At 41.4% G+C, this 20,227-nt stretch overlaps 2 protein-coding genes across 2 annotated transcripts in view; one reads left to right on the top strand and one right to left on the bottom strand.

Moving 5' to 3' along the window:
- The window catches only part of tmem117 (transmembrane protein 117), a 48,178-nt gene extending 40,233 nt beyond the window's left edge, over positions 1–7,945 (bottom strand). The window contains exons 1-2 of the mRNA XM_061077252.1: positions 7,887–7,945; positions 3,693–4,000 (exon numbers count right to left, since the gene is read on the bottom strand). Coding sequence (XP_060933235.1) covers positions 3,693–4,000; positions 7,887–7,945 — 367 coding nt within the window. The remainder of the gene's footprint in view (positions 1–3,692; positions 4,001–7,886) is intronic.
- A 2,192-nt stretch (positions 7,946–10,137) lies between these two features.
- On the top strand, positions 10,138–20,225 carry twf1a (twinfilin actin-binding protein 1a). Its single transcript, XM_061076010.1, has 9 exons — positions 10,138–10,228; positions 11,770–11,850; positions 12,013–12,191; positions 13,565–13,660; positions 14,371–14,475; positions 17,484–17,609; positions 18,134–18,284; positions 18,378–18,499; positions 19,010–20,225. Exons 1-9 carry the CDS (start codon positions 10,204–10,206, stop codon positions 19,175–19,177), a joined length of 1,053 nt encoding a protein of 350 aa, XP_060931993.1. The 5' UTR covers positions 10,138–10,203; the 3' UTR covers positions 19,178–20,225.
- Positions 20,226–20,227: the final 2 nt, after the last annotated feature.

The following is a 20,227-nucleotide window of genomic DNA, read 5'->3' as shown; positions in this document are numbered from 1 at the left end:
ACCAGAAATCATTGGCTACCGCCCACTCGATTAGAGAGCACACATAGCCTTGAGTGAACCCTGGATGGAATAGCATAGGTTGTTCCTTGAACCTCAAATGCAGTCTCAAATCACATAATCTGTCAGAAGCTATTCATCCACTGGAGTTGTCTCTGTTTCCCCCCAGAAGAAGCAAACAGAGAACAATACTGTGCATATGTGCCTAATGGACTGAAAAACATAACCGAATAAAGGAATTGCTGAGGTTCTGCAGCAGCTGGATTAATATTTGTGTGGATTTCTGAAGCGGTAAATCACATATTGAGGCAAATAAAGCGAAAAAAAATTGAAATGGATGGAGGATGCAGAATGGAGGACATTTTTAGATTTTCTAGACCGTCATATATTATAAATGATGCAGGGGGGGATGTGTCAGCTTTAAAAAACAATGTCTGTTTCGAGCTTTATGACAAATTGATGTGAAGCTATGCATAACTCCACACAGAGTCGGCCTGAACAGTATTCCAGTTAGGCAATGTATTACATTTGTAGAAGACCGTCAGAAAACAGACTACAGAGAGCTTTCAGCCGCAAAGTGCTTTTTCAGGTAGTCAAGCCTCTGTGTGACTGAGGTGTTTACCCTGCCTGCCTACGTACGGGCGAGCGGAGGAGACCCTGGATAAATCTGCTAAGCTTCACTAGAGACATGATGCACAGTAGGAGGTGACATGTGGGCCTCTGTGACCGATCTACAATAGATAACACTCTGTACGCTGGGCCTGCTTCTATACCTGGGCTGTGATTACATAACTGCTTCACTGAAATGTTATGCAGGGCACGATTCGTCTCTCCGACTCTCAACATCCGCCTCTCTTTTCCTCCATCACAGATTCTCTTCATCTGCCCTTTCTTACATCCTCAAGTCTCACAGTACACGCACACACACACCATCTGTTTGCAGGCTTATTGAAGTGCATTAGTTGTACCTTCCTTCAGGATGAGCTGCACTCTACTGTCCTGTATACCCTCAAGCCAATCTAAGAGTATATACACAGAGCCTCAGTGTAATTGACTGGAGTTCATGTGATGAAGCATCTTCTTTACTATTATGAGTCAAGTAAATGCTGGTGCAGTAAAACACATACGCTCTGTCTACAGCTTCATACTGACATAATGAAGTCTGTGTGACAGTTAAACTATGCATATGAATACAATTGAAGAAGTTTAAACGAGTCTGTTCACCTAAATTCCAGAAAGAGTTGCTGCATCTGAATTTGCGTACGTCCGTTCTTATTCTGTTTGGAGTTTAGAAATATCTGCATGTCTATCCAGAACATCCAGTGTCTATAAGCACCCATGGGGCCCCCTGAAGAGTCAACAACATAGACTGTATATAAAGATGGACGACATGAGAGCCTCCCCCTAAAGATCGGGTGGCTGCAGTAGAAGGTCATACATCCCACCTCCTCCATGTTAGAGGATGAGGACATGGGCCAAACTAACAAATCATTTTGACATTTTATCAGTTTACTTTGCAAAATCTAAATGAAAGCAAAAGCATGTACATGGATAGATAACACCATAGTAAGTCAGACTTTCTTTTGTGTATATACTGATGTTATAGATCAGTGTTTCTCAAACTTGTCTTGTCAATTTTTGCCTCCCCAACATCTTCAAGTTGTTGTCTTTCAAATTTCAATACGACTCTTGTGTAAAATAATATTATGATATATTGTATTTCAGAGCTATTTTCGTGAGCATATCAAATTAAGGTCTCTGTCTGAGTCCTACAAATCGCCAAGGACTCTGTACGTGTACAGTTTCGATTAACTCCAGTGTGATCCTGACCCATGAAGAGGAAACCATGTCACAGATCAGTAAGTCAGTCACTGTAACTCAATTTATAAATTGAAACTTGAGAAGTGAGAAGAGCTGCTATTATCAGATCCACCCTGAGCAGGTTAAACAGTCCTCCAAGCCATTTTCCATTTCCCCTCTCGGTGTGTCATAGTGCGCTCACAGCTTTCTATTTGTGCTCAGAGTAGATGATCACTCACAGAGTAGCCCCCCCCAACTCTCTCCTCCTGCCCTCCAATTACAGTAATGAATGGTTCATCCATAGATAAGCCAGCGTGCCAGGCCTAAGTGAGTTGTGAAGTGAGTAGGAAATTAAATGTGTGACTTGAATGGGAAGTGCCGCAAAGGCTGTTGCAGAGTTTAGACAAATGAGAAGCTGATGATATTACCAGTCACGGCCTTGTGAGAGGAGAGCGAAAAGGAAAGTGTCATGCTGGTGAGAGAGAGTGGCAAGAAATAAAAGTTGGATGATTTAAGAAGGGGAGAGGCAGATGGCAAGTGGGTGAGGGAAAGGACATGCACCGAGGAGACGTGTGCGATGAAGAAGTGAGCAAGATGAGGACTGATTAAAATATGCAGGAGGTGATGGATGTTGTGCTGCAGAGGTTCGCTCACAAGGTCGTGACGTGTACACCACGGATGTAGTTGTATAACTTTCGTTAATAATGAGTCTGGTGATTCTCAGATCAATCTTGAAGAAATAACTAATGTATTTTTCAAATGGTGCCTAGAGATAGAGGCATGTTCAATCTGTACTTCGTCTCCTCGTATAACATAGATCCATGCTACGTTCACAAACCCACAGAATGATCTGCCGCTACATGGCATCTCTATGATCTCTTTTGTGAATCACGCGTTTGAAAAACATTAAAACGTTAGCAAGCAACATGGCACTTGAGGAGCCGGCGTCTAAACAAGGACTCAATGTCAGTGGTCTGAAAAATAATATTTTCTTTCACAAATTTCCCACAAAACAAGGGCGTGGTCACAAAAATGCCAAAACAGCACCGGCCAACTTCTTCCTCCTGTTCAATTTGATTTTATGTGAGCGAGGAGGTAAATAAAACAGATGCTCCTTGTGGTGAAGCAAATCTGCAGCTTGGCTTTATTTTGGTGAACTTGGATCAGCAAAATAAAAGCTTAAACCAATAGCAACGATGTTTGTGTGGTTGACCCCATTTATGCATCATTGGCATCACATCCTGTACTGTCCAAATTCAGCAAGCGATAATGGCCTACGTAATTCCCTTTGGTTGGCGATTATCATTCACATGCAATCTGGCATGTGTGACTGTGCCCTAACTCATGGATCTTTATGGGAAAAAAACAGGCACATTTAAGGTAAATTATATCTAAGAGTGTGTGAGATTTGCTTGATAAGATCTAAGGGGACTGTGGGCGACATTGGCAGAGGTACCCTCTCTTCTGAGTACCATTCCAGTGTTTATAGGTTTTTACATGATATCATATTGGGCTTTCAAAATGACCCTGCGGTTGGCCTTTTTCTACATTTCTTTTACTATTTAATCGACTAATTGATTAATTAAGAAAATAATAAATAACTGAAGCCCACTGCAACCAGAGTGTGATAAAAGCAGAGGAGATTTACAATCACTGTTTGACCCAGATCGGATGAGTGAGACGAGAGGCAGAGTTGAACAAGTGGGAGCAAAGATACAAAGAAGACAATTGATGGTGGAGATATAACAACCATCTTAATTACATTACTAATCACAAAGAAGTAGAGTTTGAGTGTAAAAGACATTTCTCGCTGAGGAACAACCACGAGAAAGTTCCCTCCCTCAGTAGAGCTATTACTCTGCACATTCCTCAGCATCACTGTGCGCTTGACTTACCAAAGAGCCGGCGGTGGAATATAAACTTCCCGGCTATCATGCCGATGATGATGGCCAGCGTCCAGCATATTACTTTCAGGGTGTTCAATCCGAGACCTGGGTACTTGTTGAACAGGAAGGAGAAGCAGTTGCCCACCACGATCATATGGGCCTCGGTCTGGCTGTGAGAGATGGGGTCCTCGGCGAAGATGAGGAAGTTACAGAAGGTGACGAGGTAGGCCACGAAGAGACGCGACCATGGGTGCTGGAAATAATAGCGAAAGCGGGCATCTATTTCCATCCTGCTGAGCCTCCCAGCCACACTACACCTGGGAATCAGGCAGAGGGGAAAGAGAGGGGTGTAACAACATGTTGTACATGAATGGAAATGAAATAATGAAATTAAATTACAGAATGAAACAGCCAGTAGAGTTCATACCTCCACAAAGACCCAACAGTCTTGATGAAACCACATTTAAATTCGTTAGATCAGGATTTTTATTTGGATCTACACCAAACTACACACACATCAATAGCAGTCCCCTAAACATAACTGATTTTCTTCAGCAAGATCTATGAATTATTTGTTGAGAAATTGGTGAAAACATAAAAAAAAGTGAAAATACATTTGTGGATCCATGCCAAGATTGAATGAGTTCTTCTTGGCCCATGGCCCTTCCTTCAACAAAGTTTTGAATAAATGAATCGTTTTTGCAGACAAATAAAAGAACCAAAAAAACAAACTATGTCAGAGTGCATACCTCCTCAACACTCATAGATAGCATTCTTTTAAACATGTCAGATTTTTATGAACATCAAGATCTATTATTTATTCATTGAGAAACCAAGGACAATGTTGAAAAAAGCTCACATTGTTAAAGAAAAGTTAAATGATAATTCTGGATCTGCACCAAAATGAAATGGGTTCTCCCCTGATCCATATTGCATCCTGTCACCAGGTTTTGGGGTAATCCATCCAGTAGTTTTTGTGGAATCTTGCTAACTAACAAACAAATCTCCCAACGAACGAACGGACCAGGGAGAAAACATGACCTCTATGGTGGAGGTATAAAAAGTTATGTAAGATATAAGTGAACGATGAGCACAATGGGAGAGACTGCAACAATCATATAGATAAACAAGGAGCCCAGGGGAGCCAAAACTTGCAACAATGCCCTGAAATGAAAAAATACAATCACTACAACAAAGTTTTCTGTGAGTTTGCAGAATTTATGAAGATTAAATTGCAAGTTTTTCCTAATACTCAGTTGAGGTAATAAATCAGCTATTGTTCCTCCAAGAGATGCAGAATTCTTAGGGCTCCCGGTTACAGGGTGTAAAGAAAGTTATTTTTCCAGTCAAATTACGTCACGCTCAGATCAGCTGGGAAGATTAGGGTGAAAACATCCCTCTGAATCAGATTAATGTTGGTACTATCACTGAGGATTAGCATAGACTGGGATTATTATGCTAAATTCAGACTCATTCAGTTCAGAGACAGTGCTGATAACACATTTACACACGAAACACAAAACCCCCCATCAATGCTGAGATCATGAGATAGGACACAGAGGTCCTGATGCGACTGGTTCGTCATGACAACGCAGCAGAGCATCAGCGGCATGACGACTGGTAGAAATGGTGAAACATTAATGAGTTTAATTACCCCATAATAAACCAGAAGCAGACGTTCAAATCCATCATCGCTCAGTAAAAGAAGCTGAGGTGTGTGTGTCATACCTTGATAAGGTAGAATTCCTGAATCACTTTGCTGTAAAGTGCCACCTTTTTAAAAGCTTATCTCTCAGCCTGTCTGATCTGTCTTCCCCACAAAATAAAACTGTAGCAGCATTACGTTTGATGCTTTCCTCGGGAACTCCAGCCGAGCAGCGCTTGAGCAACTTCTCGACAGCCACCACCCCTCTGTATTTTTATATCCAATTATTATTGCTCACCCATGAACTCCCGTCGCCAGTCCCTTGCTTTGACACCGTTTCCTAAAATACCCCACAGTAGGAACTTGGAGTGATGTCACAGGCGTCAGAAATAGAGCTGCCACTGCAGTGCACCCGTGTGGCTATTCAATTTCAGCAGCATCATGTGTTCCTGGCAATTATCTGCCCCGTTGGCTGATGCTAAGCTAGTGGTTCCTCTAATAGAATCCTTTAATTGTGCTGGTAAAATACAGAATGGAGATGGGGGGGGGGGGGGGGGGTCTTCTCCCACATTTGAGGCCAGTGCCTGAGGAAGGAGAGACTATGGCTGAGTGATATGGCCAAAAATTGTATCAAGATAATCGCAATAAATGTCACATTAATATTATTTCTTTTCAGTTAAAAGTCTCACTTTGACCTCTAAGTAAAAGTTGTGCTTTAAACATTTTTTTTGGAAAGTTGTTCCTCACCTTTGTCGAGAGTTAACCCTTTCATACACAACATGGGTCCAAAGTGAGCTGGGTCAGTGTTTATTAGGGCCCGAGCACCGAACAGTAGCAGACAGTGGGAGGCCCTATTGAAATTGTAAGGGTTATTTTTTTTTTTCAGGCAAATGGATTGGCTTTTTGAGGGCTTTAACGAGCTTCAATTGTTACCAACATTTGCAATTAGAAATAAGACAGTGGTGAAAATGTATGTATTTTGAATTAATTTTAAATGGGCGTGGCAAAATGGCTCAACGGCGCCCCCTGAGCTCCCTGTAACGCCTTCACATTGACAAAAATCGATACACAGGTGTATCATGACCAGACAAACAAAAAAGTCTGAGGTGCAATTTGAAAAACGCAACAGGAAGCCTGCTTTTTTGCATTTAGTGGCCATTTAGGCCATTTTCCACATTTTTACTTTGAGGTACTTGTACCAGGGCTTACATCAGATCAACTTCAAATCTTTGCAGTGAATGACTTCCATCTTTCAGTATTCCAGGTGTTCACCAATTAGCTCATTTTGATCATCGAATATCCTTATTTTAATTTCTCCTTTGTTACTTTTTGAATAAAATCTTTACTGTATCACTATCCTTCTAATCCACAACATGGGTCAAAAATGACCCATATTAATTTCCTGTGTTATTTCACAAGTGTGTTTCTTTGCTATATGTTTGAAATAAATGTATTTGATTGAATATCTTGCTTTTGATTACCACAAATCATTATTATACTTTTTCCTTTCTTACTTTTTACTTTATGGCTAGCTAACCATAACTAGATTGACAAAATAAAACTAGAAATATAACAGTAATAAATTAAAATACTGATTTATATGCATTTGAAAAAAATACATTTGATTTTCTTTATCGAGAGTGTTAGTATGGCTAACGCGGCCAGTGAGTTCAGACTGTAGCTCCTCTCCAGTTGAAACATGAACACAAGTGATTTAGACGGTATTTCAACAGCATTTTTGAAAGAAAGAAATACCTGTAACCAAAAGAATGCCTTGTGGTCATGTTTCAACTGGAGGGGAGCTACAAAAGGCAATGTATTGCTATAGATGAAAATGATATTGCGATAATTGTTGATGGCTTTATCCCCCAGCCCTAGGAGAGAGGAGGGCTCTCCAGAGAACACCTGAGGCTACATAGAAAGGTGAATTAGCTAACTCTGTGATAGGTCTGGGCAATAAATCAAAATCAATAATTATCACAATATCATTTTCATCAATACCAATACAACAAGGTCCAACATCAAGAAATATATTCCTCAACTTCGTCAAATGTTTTGCTGTTCAATCACGAGTCTTCAAACATAAAGAAATAGTAATAATGCAACATTTATCATGCGCTTTATTGCTAAAAGTCATTAGTCACTGGAGATTTGGTTTGTTTTGAAGATTTTTAACTGTTTGTCAGAGTTTAAAACCACAAACTTCAATCGGGAGCAAGATTCAGAATTTAAACTTATAATGTGACATTTATTTCTAACGGTTTAATCCTGGTATCAGTTTTGGCCAGATCATCCAGGCCTACCTTGTGACATCATCATCATGTCCATGGTCCTAGGTCCCTGTCCTTTAACCATCAGAAAGACGTCTCTGTCCCACAGGAAGCCCACTCTCTGTGTCAGTCCCAGTAGTTTCTGAATGGACCGCTGCTGAGCACAGGGGCAGGAGTGTGCGACCACTCACCTCCTCCGTGCTGTCACAACGCTGATGACGCCAGATGTCACATCACAAGACCCCAAGAGACAACACACATCCTGCTCCACTGGCTTCATCCGATTACACAACTTCAACGTCCGCGCAGCCGGGCACATCCGGGACGAGCCCGAACCGTGCAGCCATCCTACCCATGATCCTACCTGCCTCACCTGTCCCACCGAAGATATTACACCCCCGTATCATGTGTGCATGTGTGGAGGATGAAACAGTGAACGCACCTGCTCCACGCCGCTCTCCTCCTCCTCCTCCTCGTCTCCTCCTCCTCCTCTTCCTCAGAGCGCAGCCAGCACGCGGAGCCCCGCTCGGCTCTCCAGCCACATCAGGCCGACAGCGGCGCTCTGGTCGCCCCGAACACTGGCTGCTGATGCGGGGTTATCCATGCGACCTGTTGTTGGTACACGACTGAGGCGCCCCCCTCCCCAAATCCCCTGCCATTGTCCTGGAGAGTCCGCGCGCCGGGCGGGCGACAGCGCAGCCGGGCGGTGCTTCGTCAGCGGGTTCCCGCCGGCCGGGCGGGCGGTGCAAGGTGCTGGGCTGCTGACCGGAGCCTGCTGATGGGGAGCTGATGGACGGATGCAGATGTGCGGATCCACTCGGCGAACACAGCGTCAGTGTAGAGCAATGTGGCCGAGACACGTTGATCCATCAGTGACAAGATAGAGACGTATTTACACACCACTTCCGTCCACACCTTTCAAAATAAAACGCGGTGAAGAAGGCGGACGTTTGTTTCAGTAAATATGCAATTAATTCAACCAATCAACCAATCAATAAACCAATCAATCAACCAATCAACAAATAGACAAATCAATCAACCAATCAATCTTTATTTGTAATGCACCATTCATACAGGTTAGTGCAGTTCAGTGTGGTTCATCAGAGAAACTGTAAATGTGTGATAATGGTGTTTATTGTATATTTCAAAGTGTGGCTATGACGTTTATTTTGTGTTGTATTGCGTTATTATGATTTTGTTTGTTTATTTCATATTTTTGTTGACTTTTATTTTACGGATTGTTTGAACCTATATGAAGTGTCTTTGCGAACTGTTAAAATATCTTTAGTAATTTATTATTATTGTTATTGTTATTATTAGAATTAACTGATTGGAATACATTTGATATGAGGGTACCTGTATGAAATTAAAACTATATTATATATCAAAAATGTTGTTTGAGCTTCTATGTTTATCTTTTAGCATTGGTTTTGTAGGTTAACACTGGATGGATTATTTTCTCTATAATCAGTACTGTGTCATTAGTTTTTGTCGAAATGTTCATAAATGAATCTCTACACATCACTGAGTGAAAAGTTAGATATATTTATATAACTGTAATTAACATTAACTTACCAGATAAATGTATTATTAACTTCTTTGATATATTATTTGTGTAAATCGTGTTATAATCATTGAATTGCAACTTTTACTTGAAGCAACTGGACTTGCGTTGTAGTAATTAACACGATAGTAACAAACCCTTATTTTGAAAACTGGTTCCCAGTGTTTCCGGTGTGGGTGCACCTGTATTTACTCTGGTTGACGCTGAGTTGGATTCCCTCTGGGGTCAGGACGATTGTGTTGCTATGAAATCTCTTTATTTATATATTAAGCGAAAGGAAGGAGGGACAGAGCAGAGACAGGAAGCCCGGTGGCTTCCAGATGTTCCAGGATTTCACTACTAATAGGATCTGCTGCCACGAGAGGCGGAAATCTGTTAACACTGATCACAGACCTACATTAAAATAGGAAAATACAAAATACCTCTTAACTTGCTTTGTTCCTACAAATGCATATGTATTCATTTAGGTCCATGTTTCTTTGCCCACGGTACTATACGTGTTTGAACATTACATAAATGTTATTTAAATAAAAGTCCTATCAGCAGTAGTGTAGCAACAGCAGGTTGTGGTGTGATTTTCAGTGAGATTTATTTCAATACCATACTTTGTGGTTGATTGCAGATTCAGAAATAGCATTTAAAATAGGAATTTTTCAATTGTGTATTAGGATATGAAATGTTATTTTAAAAAAAGTTGTGTAACACACACACACACACTCAAATGTGCACAGTTGTCCATATTAGGAGTTTGCATCGACTTCCATTGAGGACAACAAAAGCCTGAAGCCCTAATATTTATAATATACATTTTATACATGCATTATAATAACGTATACAGGAGACATTTTAAGACATTCATTGAGTATTGATTATATATGTATAAACTTGGATTAAGTTTAGACAACAGTGTGACATGTGATTTGGAGTTCGGTGACGTCAGAGCAGGGGGCGGGTCTTGTCTGTGTAGTCCACTTCCTGCTTCTCTGCCCTGGTTTCTCCCGATCAGCGACATCAGCAGCTCTCCACCCGACGAACGGCACCATGTCACATCAGACGGGCATTCAAGGTACGCGTGTGTCTCTGCGTGCGTGTGTGCGTGTGCGTGTGGCTTCTTCGTGTTCCCGGCGGGAGCGTGCGAACCCCGGGCGAGCGCTTCATTGAGCACCTGCAACACTTCAGTGCAGCGGGAGCAGAGCTAGCACCAAGTTAGCTAGCCACTCCTAGCTAGCCGAGAGCCGCCGTGATGTGTCTGTCTGGTCACGTCTCTGCACCGGGAGACGTGTTATCTCCGAGTCACTAGTCACACGCAGGAATCACAGCCATTGTTTTCCTCTCTGTGCTGTGGGGGGGTTTTATTCTCCACACGGAGCTCGAACAGTGGAAAGGTTAGTTTAGCCTCTGAATGGAAAGGGCGACGCCTTTATTTAAACAAACGTCAGCCGGTGTTCACTCTGACGTGAGGGGAGCTGCTCCGTGTTGTTGTACAGATGGGTTTCTGCATGGGGGGACACACTGTGACGGACACAGAGACTCACACACACACAGGCACTGTTATTACACACACACACAAACACACACACTATGCTGTTTGGTTCAGAGGTCGAACCAAGTGAAAGTTAACTCAGACAATAATTCAAAGGCAGCAGGATGCAGTGATTGTGAATGTGCGTATTAACCCTGTGCTACCTGTGTTTTTACCAGTAATTAACCCGTCATATGAGTTTGATTATTATCACTTGTTTTGGGACTTGTGTCCAAATTACTGATTTATTCTCATAGAAGTCTTTACATTACTGAAATAGTCTAAATTATAACTTATCCTGAGTTACCTAACACTGTGCGAAAATGTTTAAAACTATGTTGGTCTCTATTGTTTGTCCTTCCTGTTTGTGTGCTAGGAAACATTTATAAAAAAAAAACATGAATCATCTGGAAGTTATACTTATACTTAGGAAGTTATAACATAGTTGGATTTGTTCTTCAGCTTGTTCTGTAGGTTTGTTAGACAATGGAAAAACTGCCCAGTTAGCCAAAATCATTAGGGCAAGGCTAGTTTATTAACACATTTTAACAGCAAGGCAATTCAAAGATCTTCACATAAGATAAAAAAAAGACATCAGTACAAAATGTGAATGCACTATGACAATACAAAAGCAATTTAGATAATAATTTCGTTATCTAACATCTAACAATTGGAGACAGGTTTTATTAGGCCTGGCTTTGGGGTCAAGGGTTGTCAGCCCGCCTTCAGGCACATCTGGATTAGTGAAGTGTTCCTGAGTGAATCATTGAAAGCCAATAATTGTAGGTTTTTTCAATCTCGTTATCATAACTAGGAATTTAGAGTATTTGTTGTCATTGTCTAGATGTAGGAACAATCTGCAAAACATAAGAGATACATGATTATGGACAATATGTCATTAAAATCATATGTGAGGATAATTGTATGTTCTTTGTGTAGTGTCTAACATTTGGGGGTTTCCACAGGTTATTATGTTTCATGAAGCTTTCAGATGAATACGTATAATCCAGGACTTAAAATGGTAAAATTGTCAATCCTCCAATTGAAAACAGAGACTGATTTCCTCCTGTGTGTTTTTTTTCCAGCGGGTAATGATGTGAAAGATATCTTTGCCAGTGCCAAGAGCGGAGACCAATACCGGGCCATAAAGATCGTCATTGAGGATGGTAAGCAGCGTCCCAGAGTCCTGCAGGTTGTTTACAGCTTCATCTGCCAAGAAAACTCTCAACTCATACTTCTTCCCAACTGCCGCTTTATTTTGAATGTTTACACGACCAACAAATCCACTCTTTACTCAAATTGTTTTGTTTACACACATTGACTTTCAGAGCAGCTGACTCTGGGCGCCACCAGGAAAGCGTCAAAGAAATGGGACCAGGAGTATGATTCCATCGTGCTGCCGCTCCTCGAGGACGATGTGCCCTGCTACGTTGTCTACCGGCTGGACTCCACTAACAACCAGGGCTACGAGTGGATCTTCCTGGCCTGGTCACCGGACCAATCCATCGTAAGAAACCCGCTGGCTTTAATGAATAGCTGTCCACGCTACATGGTATTTTCCCTCCTCTGCTCCGAGCACCAGACGGGTGGGGTTTACCACATCAAGGCAGCAACTCTTTGTGTTCGTGTTAGGAGAAAAAACTGGATACACGCTGGCACCAGTACCAGACCTCTTAAAATCTAAATATGGGTCAATTGGGGGGTTTTCCATATAACATGTCGCTAACCCGTAATTTCTCATCTCTAACACTTATACATGTTAGATTTAAAACACATGACTTTTGCTATCTTAATGCCCGGGGTCAACATTCCTCAGTTTTTGAGCCCCTTAAACAGAGACTTTTGGAATCAATGACATAGACAGACACTACTCGACAATCATGACTTTACAAACAGAGGGAAATTTAATAGGAAGTGTTCCACCTTGTCATTTGTCTAAGAAAATAAATCCCTGGTTCTTCTTTTAGCCTATATTTTCTGGAACAAGGCAAACGATTGCACAGTTAACTATTTGCTTCCTGTTTTGCTCCAGCACTTGCATGACTAGTGTATGTAAATGTCTATGTGATAAACGTGTGTTGGTAAGAAGGCCGATTATTTCTGATGCAAAACCAAAATGCTGGACAGTAGTCGAAACTAAATAGCCAAGATGAAGCCTCTATATTCACACTAATAGTGCTTTTAGGGGACACAGCATGTTGTTCCCTGTTATTCAAATGCGTGTTTTGCATCTCTTGTGTTCTTGCCTCATCAGTCAATTGTCATTTGGTTTCAGTGAAACTTGATGAACCACCTGTGGTGGAGAGTCACAGCCATTCAAAACAGCCTTGACAAATGGAAACATAAATAAATACCATGCTGGATATTGTAGCACTTTCTTAAAGACATAGCTGAGCTCCACATTCCTGACCTGCAGCTCAAAGCACAGTGATTCATGTTGAGGCTTGTCTGGAAGTTACAAAATGATTACACAACCACAGAACGCTGCTGCTTAGGCTGAATTGATTTTGAGTGTTCCTCTGCATTATTCGGGCGAGCAGACAGAGGCAGGAAGTGATGAATTAACTCTGCTGCGTAAACAATGTAATTTTGTTTACGGCACCCCGACACCGTAGACATCTTTGTTTGTGACACCGCTTTTACACTGGGAGATATTTGTTTGCTTTTTGTTTTTTGTGTCGCCCCAGCAAAATGCAGTTTTCCAAACAATCAAGAATTTGACTATTGTATTATGAGGGAGAATTTTTTAATGTATTTGTTTAACCTCAAAGATGCACACAACGTAAACAAAAACATATCTATTAACAATTTCAGGCCATCAAAATGGGCTTGAGATTTAAGTTATTTGAAATAACAATGATTTTTTCTATTTTCTTCAAGGTGCGACATAAAATGTTATACGCTGCTACGAGAGCCACCGTGAAGAAGGAGTTTGGTGGCGGCCACATCAAGGATGAGATTTTTGGAACCATGAAGGTTGGTCAGAGTTCCTTACTGCACTCAAGCTTCACTCAGAAGCATCAGATGTTTTATTTTAACAAGTTGACCTTCAGTTAAAAGGAAGTGTTTATTGCTTTGTCACTTGTGATGTCGTCCTTGACAACAAAAAATAGCCTTTAGAAACATTGCAAGAGTCAGATCCAACCTCTCTCTAGAGGATACTATGAAACTGAGCCATGCTGACCCCTACTCTCAGGCCTAGATTATGGTAATGCACTCTATACTGGTTTACCAAAAAAAAAACATGAATCATTGGTGAAACTTCACCAGGAAAAGAGGATATATCACACCAGTATTAGCTGGTGGTCAGTAACACTGAGGATAGATTCTCTTTTTATTAAATTCTCTTACTTGTTTTTAAAGCCCAAACCAACCGGGCACCATCTTTTCTTTCAGACTGTCCAATAGATTATGTTCCTTTCTGCTTACTGAGGTTGTTTAGTGCTGCCTTGCTGAACGTGGCACACAAAAACTGCAATAAATTACGGGGATACTGCTTCTGAAATTAATGATTTAGAACAAACTCCCACTACATATAAGAAATGCATCCTCTGTCAACATATTTAAAATATTGCTTTAGCCCTTGTTTTTAAGATGGTGTTGTATGTAATAAAGCTGGAGCTGCATTTTATGCTCTGCAAAGTTCTATACAAAGTTAATTATTGTGCAATTTCTTTGGTCCCCAGGATGAAATGAATCTCAGTGGATACAGGAAATATCTGATCTCACAGGCAGCGCCCTTGCCTCTCACTGCAGCAGAGGAGGAACTGAGACGGATTAAACTTAACGAGGTAAATGTACACATACACATGCAAAACACACATACTCGTCTCATTTGTTGCTCATCAGCTTTTGGGAACGTCTTAGAGGGAATGGTGTAGTTCACAGTGCCTGTGGATACAGATACTAATGCCTGTAGTACAGCTCTGAAGTGGGTGTATTTTTGGCTTGTTCTTACTTTCAGTTCTGAAAAGGGATGTCACTACGTCATCCTTTCACAATGACACCTCAGTTTACCTCAGCTCATAGCCGTATTCCTCCTGATCACAGCTCCTGTGTGTGAGCATTAGATCCCCACCAGAAACAATGTGGAGTATCAATGAAGGCTGGCTAAGCAATAGTATGCATCCTCCCAAACAAGCTGAAGGTCAGCAGCAGTGCAAGTGTACATATGCTTGTCTGGCAGTATCAACTCAGTGCAAAGATGCTGATGCGTTAGAACAGCAGGATGTTGGCCAGGATGAATTTATTATGCTGGAACAGCTTGCTCTCATAGCACCATCAAATGTCTTGTTTACAGTAGTTACAACATTTTTCAGCTTGAGCAACAAAGTGGTTAAATACTTACCTTTTATCAACAGCTCTCAGTTTGATAGCAGGACTTATTGATTTGTCGTTCGGTGTTTGTAATGCTCTCACTCAAAACCCTTCACTCGCACCAAATACACTCTGCTCGTGCTTATATTTCCTGCTCTCACGTTTCTCCTCTGCTGTTGCTTTTTTTTCTGCTGCTCATGTAATTTTTTTCTGCAAATTTCCTGCCCTCATTTTGGGTGTGTTAGCTTTCACATTTTTGAGAGTCTTGTACGGGCGGTAACTTAAGCTGTGTTCATGCACTCAATGGTTTACACTGACTTCCCGTTAGGGTGCTTGGAGAAAAACGAGGATACCTGAGGATGTCAAGATTTTCACGTTATGAAAACACTGTTGCTAGTAACTTTTAAAATAAAACAAAACGCTACCCTGTTTCTTCCCCCCCCCCCCTGTATTTTATGCGAAGAGAACCAACAGCAAAAATTATCAAAACAGGGGTGGGACAATTCCATTTCTCAACACTACACCTGGCATTGTATTAGTTGGAGAATTTTGACAGAAGAAAAAAATTAGAGAGCAGACGTTTCGCATGTGCAAAGAAGCAGCGTGAGTGCAAGGGATGAAGCTGGGTCACAGGAAATCAAAGCACAAGCCCATTTGAGTGTGAGCACATGATTTTGAGCAAGAGCATCACAAAATCTGTACGTGAGATCCAGTCCTGCTCTGGACCCAAAAGACCAAACTCTAATACTTCAAGAGCAGCTCTATGAGCGTCAGTGTCCCATATTTCCATGTTGGGAGAAATATATGCAAAGGAGAGGGCTCTGTAGCGTTGAGTTCTATCCAGTGATTCTGCACGGCACACAGGTGATCTGTATCATTGTGCTTTGCCTTTGTCTGTAGCAGGGATAACTTCAGTAATGTGATATCCACTGTACGCTGCTAATGACGCTGGCAGTGTTTACGCTGCGGGGCTGTGTCAGATAGACTCCACCAGATAAAGAGCTAAAGGTGAAATTTCACTTCTCCCACTTCACTGCTTTGTTGCTATAAATTAACCCCTTTTCATATTTTAACCTGTTGTAATCGCTGCTCTCCCCATCTACCACATTAACAAGAACTGTCTATCTGACCTTATATGGAAGTACTTTGAGTGGTGCAGGCCCTGCTGGCCCTGTGGTCAATTAAAAGCAGCAGAGCAAATAGGAAGTGAGGTTTGCGCTCGTCCCACTTGTCCAGCTGTTGTAAGAAGATAATATACCATTAATCTGTACCGCCTGCATGAAAAAAGAGGCTTTGAAATATTTATCATTGCCGTGCCTCGGAGACTTCCTGCCTTTTTTTACTAAGCAGATGGACAAAAGACCCACAATCCTTTTTGGTATGCGAGGTAGCTGCATCAGAGGCTCAATCATGTTTCCACGGCATTTCATTTTGTGGGAACAGGGCTCTAAAAATAGATGCAATCCATCAGTGTAATCCCCCCCCAGCATTTCCAGTTTTCTGTGATTTCCATGGCGGGGCCTTGTCACTTCAGATACAAGCACCTCATCTGTAATCACCATGCTCCAGCATTCACACTGCTTGTTGCACCTGTAAAACCCTTTTGCTTTATGACTCAGGGAATAAAGAATGTTTATTGTATTTCACAAGTGTTGAAAAACCGAAATTATCAGTGAATACTTGTTAATGCTTTGATAGAACTTCTGTTTGTTCCTTTCATAGTCGTGTTTCCGTCACTGCCGATCGGAGCCGGCAGCGACTAAAACCTGCGTCTACTGCAGAGTCATTTGACCCGGGAGTGAATATCAATTGAATCCATTACCACTGCAGACAAAACCCAGATGTTAGCAGGCATTAGTGAGTTTTTTGACCCGTGGAAAAGGGGAAAAGATTTGTTCTACCCATAGCTAAGAATAGTCAGAATGGCGACTCAAGCTGTTTTCAGAAGTAAACTGGTTCACATGACGAAGCAGGAGATAGTCTAGGTCAGGAGTGTTGTATCACCCTAAGCTCTATTCTGCGTCTTCTACGTGTATGACACCTCGGCTTCATATTTTTCTCTCCAGTTTTGTGTCCATCATATATTACAAACGTTACCAATGCAGCCACACGGTGAATTCTCCTGACATGGGCTCACTGGCAGGAAAAACTTAGTCTGGAGAATGTCCTTAGCCTCTGACTGGGTTCTCACATTCAGCCTCTGTGGAAAATTAATGGAGATTATCCAGAGCCGTAGTGTCAACATGATGTGCTTTCATGTCTGTGTGTGTGCATACAGTGTTTGTTTATATATGTTGATATACTGTACATATATAACATCCCCAGTGTTTTGAACATAATAACCTGAGTACTGTAGTGAGCATGTTACTGCAGAAATATGTATATTAATAAAGAATTCACTTTTGAATCTGTTAAGACGAATGAATTATTTGTTAAGTCCTACTCATGTGTGTCTGACTGTGTGTGTCTGTGGTGTGTTCAGGTGCAGACGGACATCAGCGTGGACACCAAGCAGCAGACTCTGCAGGGTGTGGCTTTCCCTGTTCACAAAGACGCCATCGCAGCACTGGAACGTTTTAGAGACAAGAGAATCAACTACGTGCAGCTGGTGAGTTCCTCAGAGAAAATCATGAGTGACGTTGCCGGGTCAGAAATTTAAAATAGTAAATGTGCTGTCAGCGTTTTTTATCTTGTGTCGTTTGGAGATGTGTTAGATCAGGAGCTGTTTACGGGCTGACACAATTACTTGTTTTCCCCCAAAAAGCCTTTGTGTCCATTCTTCTCATTGAAATTCAAAGGCGTCATGTCACAGGATCTGATCAGCGTACAAGTACAAAGACATAATTGTGTTACTCTTGCGGCCTTGTCTCCGTTCCCTTTTGTTTTCCAGCATAAAAGCTTTTCAAGAAAGCAGTTTGCTTTGTTCCCTTTATCCACTGAACGCTTACTGCTGACAGCAGAGCAATGACTGAGTCAATGTTTTATTCAGACACACCTGAGATTTAGAGGACTTGTTATTCATCACCCACACCCAGATTTCCCAAGTTGGTCTTCTATTCAAAGCAGAGACTTTGTGATCACCATCGCACACCAGCCACCTTTACAGAGACTCTTTATTCCCTTTGCCAACAGCAAGTGGACGCTGAGCAGGAGCTGATTCGGTTGTCCAACACTGATCCGACAGAGTTGAAAGACCTGCCAATGAGAATCCCTAAAGAGTCTGCACGTTACCACTTCTTCCTCTACAAACATTCCCATGAAGGCGACTACTTAGAGTCCACAGGTGAATAGATTTTCACGGCTCGTAATGAACAGCCGACACACACCCCGGTTGTTTCTGCGTCGGTTCCTCACATTGTCCTTCTTACTTCCGCAGTCTTCATTTATTCTATGCCCGGGTACAAGTGCAGCATCCGAGAGCGGATGCTGTATTCCAGCTGCAAAAATCCTTTGGTCGACATGGTGGAAAATAAGATGCAGATTGAGATTGAGAAAAAGGTAAGAAACATTTCATCAGGCAGAATTTATCACAAGGATGTAGAGAAGATTGCGATTAACAATATAAAAACCTGGATAATCTGTTAATTGTCATCATTCAAGCAGAAATAGCTAAAGCAGTTCCAGCAATACGAGAATATCTGACTGTCAACATTGATTAATGTTTATTTATGTACAAAAGTATGTGGCATCCCTTTTTTGTTATATGAGCCCTGCTCATTTCAAACCAAACGAGATCATTACAGACAAGAAAAAAAAGTATAATATGAAATAATGGAAACCATTACAACTTTTTAAGCCGATAGAGAAAAGCCATCAACAACTATAAGGATGATTGTTAATGAATAAATTCAGGAGGTAATGTAAGTAGAATGAGCTTTTTAGTTTGAAATGGTATTTGTTATAGGTGTTTTCATCGAAAACCCATAATTGTCAACATGTAGTTATATTCCTTCGTTGGTGTGTTTTGCAGTCGGGTTCTTCAGCTCATAGCTTCTGTCTGTTTTCCAGCTGGAGATTGATAACGGTGACGAGTTGACCAGTGACTTCATGTACGAGGAGGTGCATCCCAAGCAGCATGCACACAAGCAGGCCTTCGCCAAGCCCAAAGGCCCGGCGGGGAAGAAGGGCTTCCGCCGCATCACCCGACCACCCGGAGATGGAAAGGAGGACGATTAAAACAGACCTCAGCACCCGACCACCACCCTTCACCCTGCGCACGTTCCACAGTGGAACATTCCTGTGATGGGGGGAAATCATATTTGACACGCTTGTTTAAAAAGAATAAGACGACAACCTCAAATTCCCAAACTATGCACGCCAAGGACAACTGAGCAATGTCACACTCAAGTAACTTCCATTTGCAGCTTGCCAAATGGAAGCATATTCATGTATGTTAGCACACTCACAAAAAATAATTCATTCAAAGAGGCCCACACAAATGAAACTTGAGGTTTTTACATTGTTGCCAGGTCTGAGACTTGAAAAAACGTTAATGTGACTGTGAACTTGCGCCAATATGATGAATTTCCCCCATTTTGAGTTCACACGCTCAAATTCCTAACTATCATTCCTTTAGTCTGTGTCAGTTACGTTTCAATGTTTATTGTGTTTCTACATTTGTCTCCAACTGTTTGCACAATGAGGTGCTCCAAAGCAGAAGAAGATTAAGAATGATCCCACTTGTGTCTGTTGATTCATTTTAACAGTGCATTTTATATTGGAGCAATTTTTCCTTCTTTTTGATATAACTGTGGTTTACATGAAAAAAAAAATCATCTGCTGAGAAACTTATTTTTCTATGCAAGTGCTGTAAATGTACATATTGTAGCTGTGTGATGCTCTATGATTAAGAAACAGTCTGTTCTGGTGATCGTCGGTGAGGAGAACAGTGGAAAGAACAGGGGCTTCCAGAAATATTAACATCGATACATCTCAGATTTCGCAAAGAGGAAGCTACACACACTTTGCTGGTTCCCGTCAATGAGGGAACGCAAAGCAAAAAGAAAGGGATTTCTTTGATTAATTACCTTGATCAACACGTTGCCACATCCACTGGTCTGCTGATTAATATTAGGCAAACTACTAAGCTCACCTCATGTTTAAAGGGAAAATCCCTTTACATTCATCGTGTCATAATAGAAAAATTAAATCATGTTTGGTCTTATTTGTTTTCTTACAAACCTTTCTTTTAAAAGAAGAAGAATAAAAAAATATTTAAATCACACA

Source organism: Limanda limanda, chromosome 8 (assembly GCF_963576545.1).
Source record: "Limanda limanda chromosome 8, fLimLim1.1, whole genome shotgun sequence".
Lineage (NCBI taxonomy): Eukaryota > Metazoa > Chordata > Actinopteri > Pleuronectiformes > Pleuronectidae > Limanda > Limanda limanda.
Note: the sequence above shows the minus strand (reverse complement) of the source record. Positions and strands in the feature narration are given on the sequence as shown.

Excerpts from the sequence above, each read along its gene's own strand:
- twf1a (XM_061076010.1), top strand. The coding sequence starts at position 10,204 with ATGTCACATCAGACGGGCATTCAAG. Across the intron at positions 11,851-12,012 it reads AAAGATCGTCATTGAGGATG|AGCAGCTGACTCTGGGCGCC; the intron begins GTAAGCAGCGTC and ends ATTGACTTTCAG. Across the intron at positions 18,285-18,377 it reads CGACTACTTAGAGTCCACAG|TCTTCATTTATTCTATGCCC; the intron begins GTGAATAGATTT and ends TTACTTCCGCAG.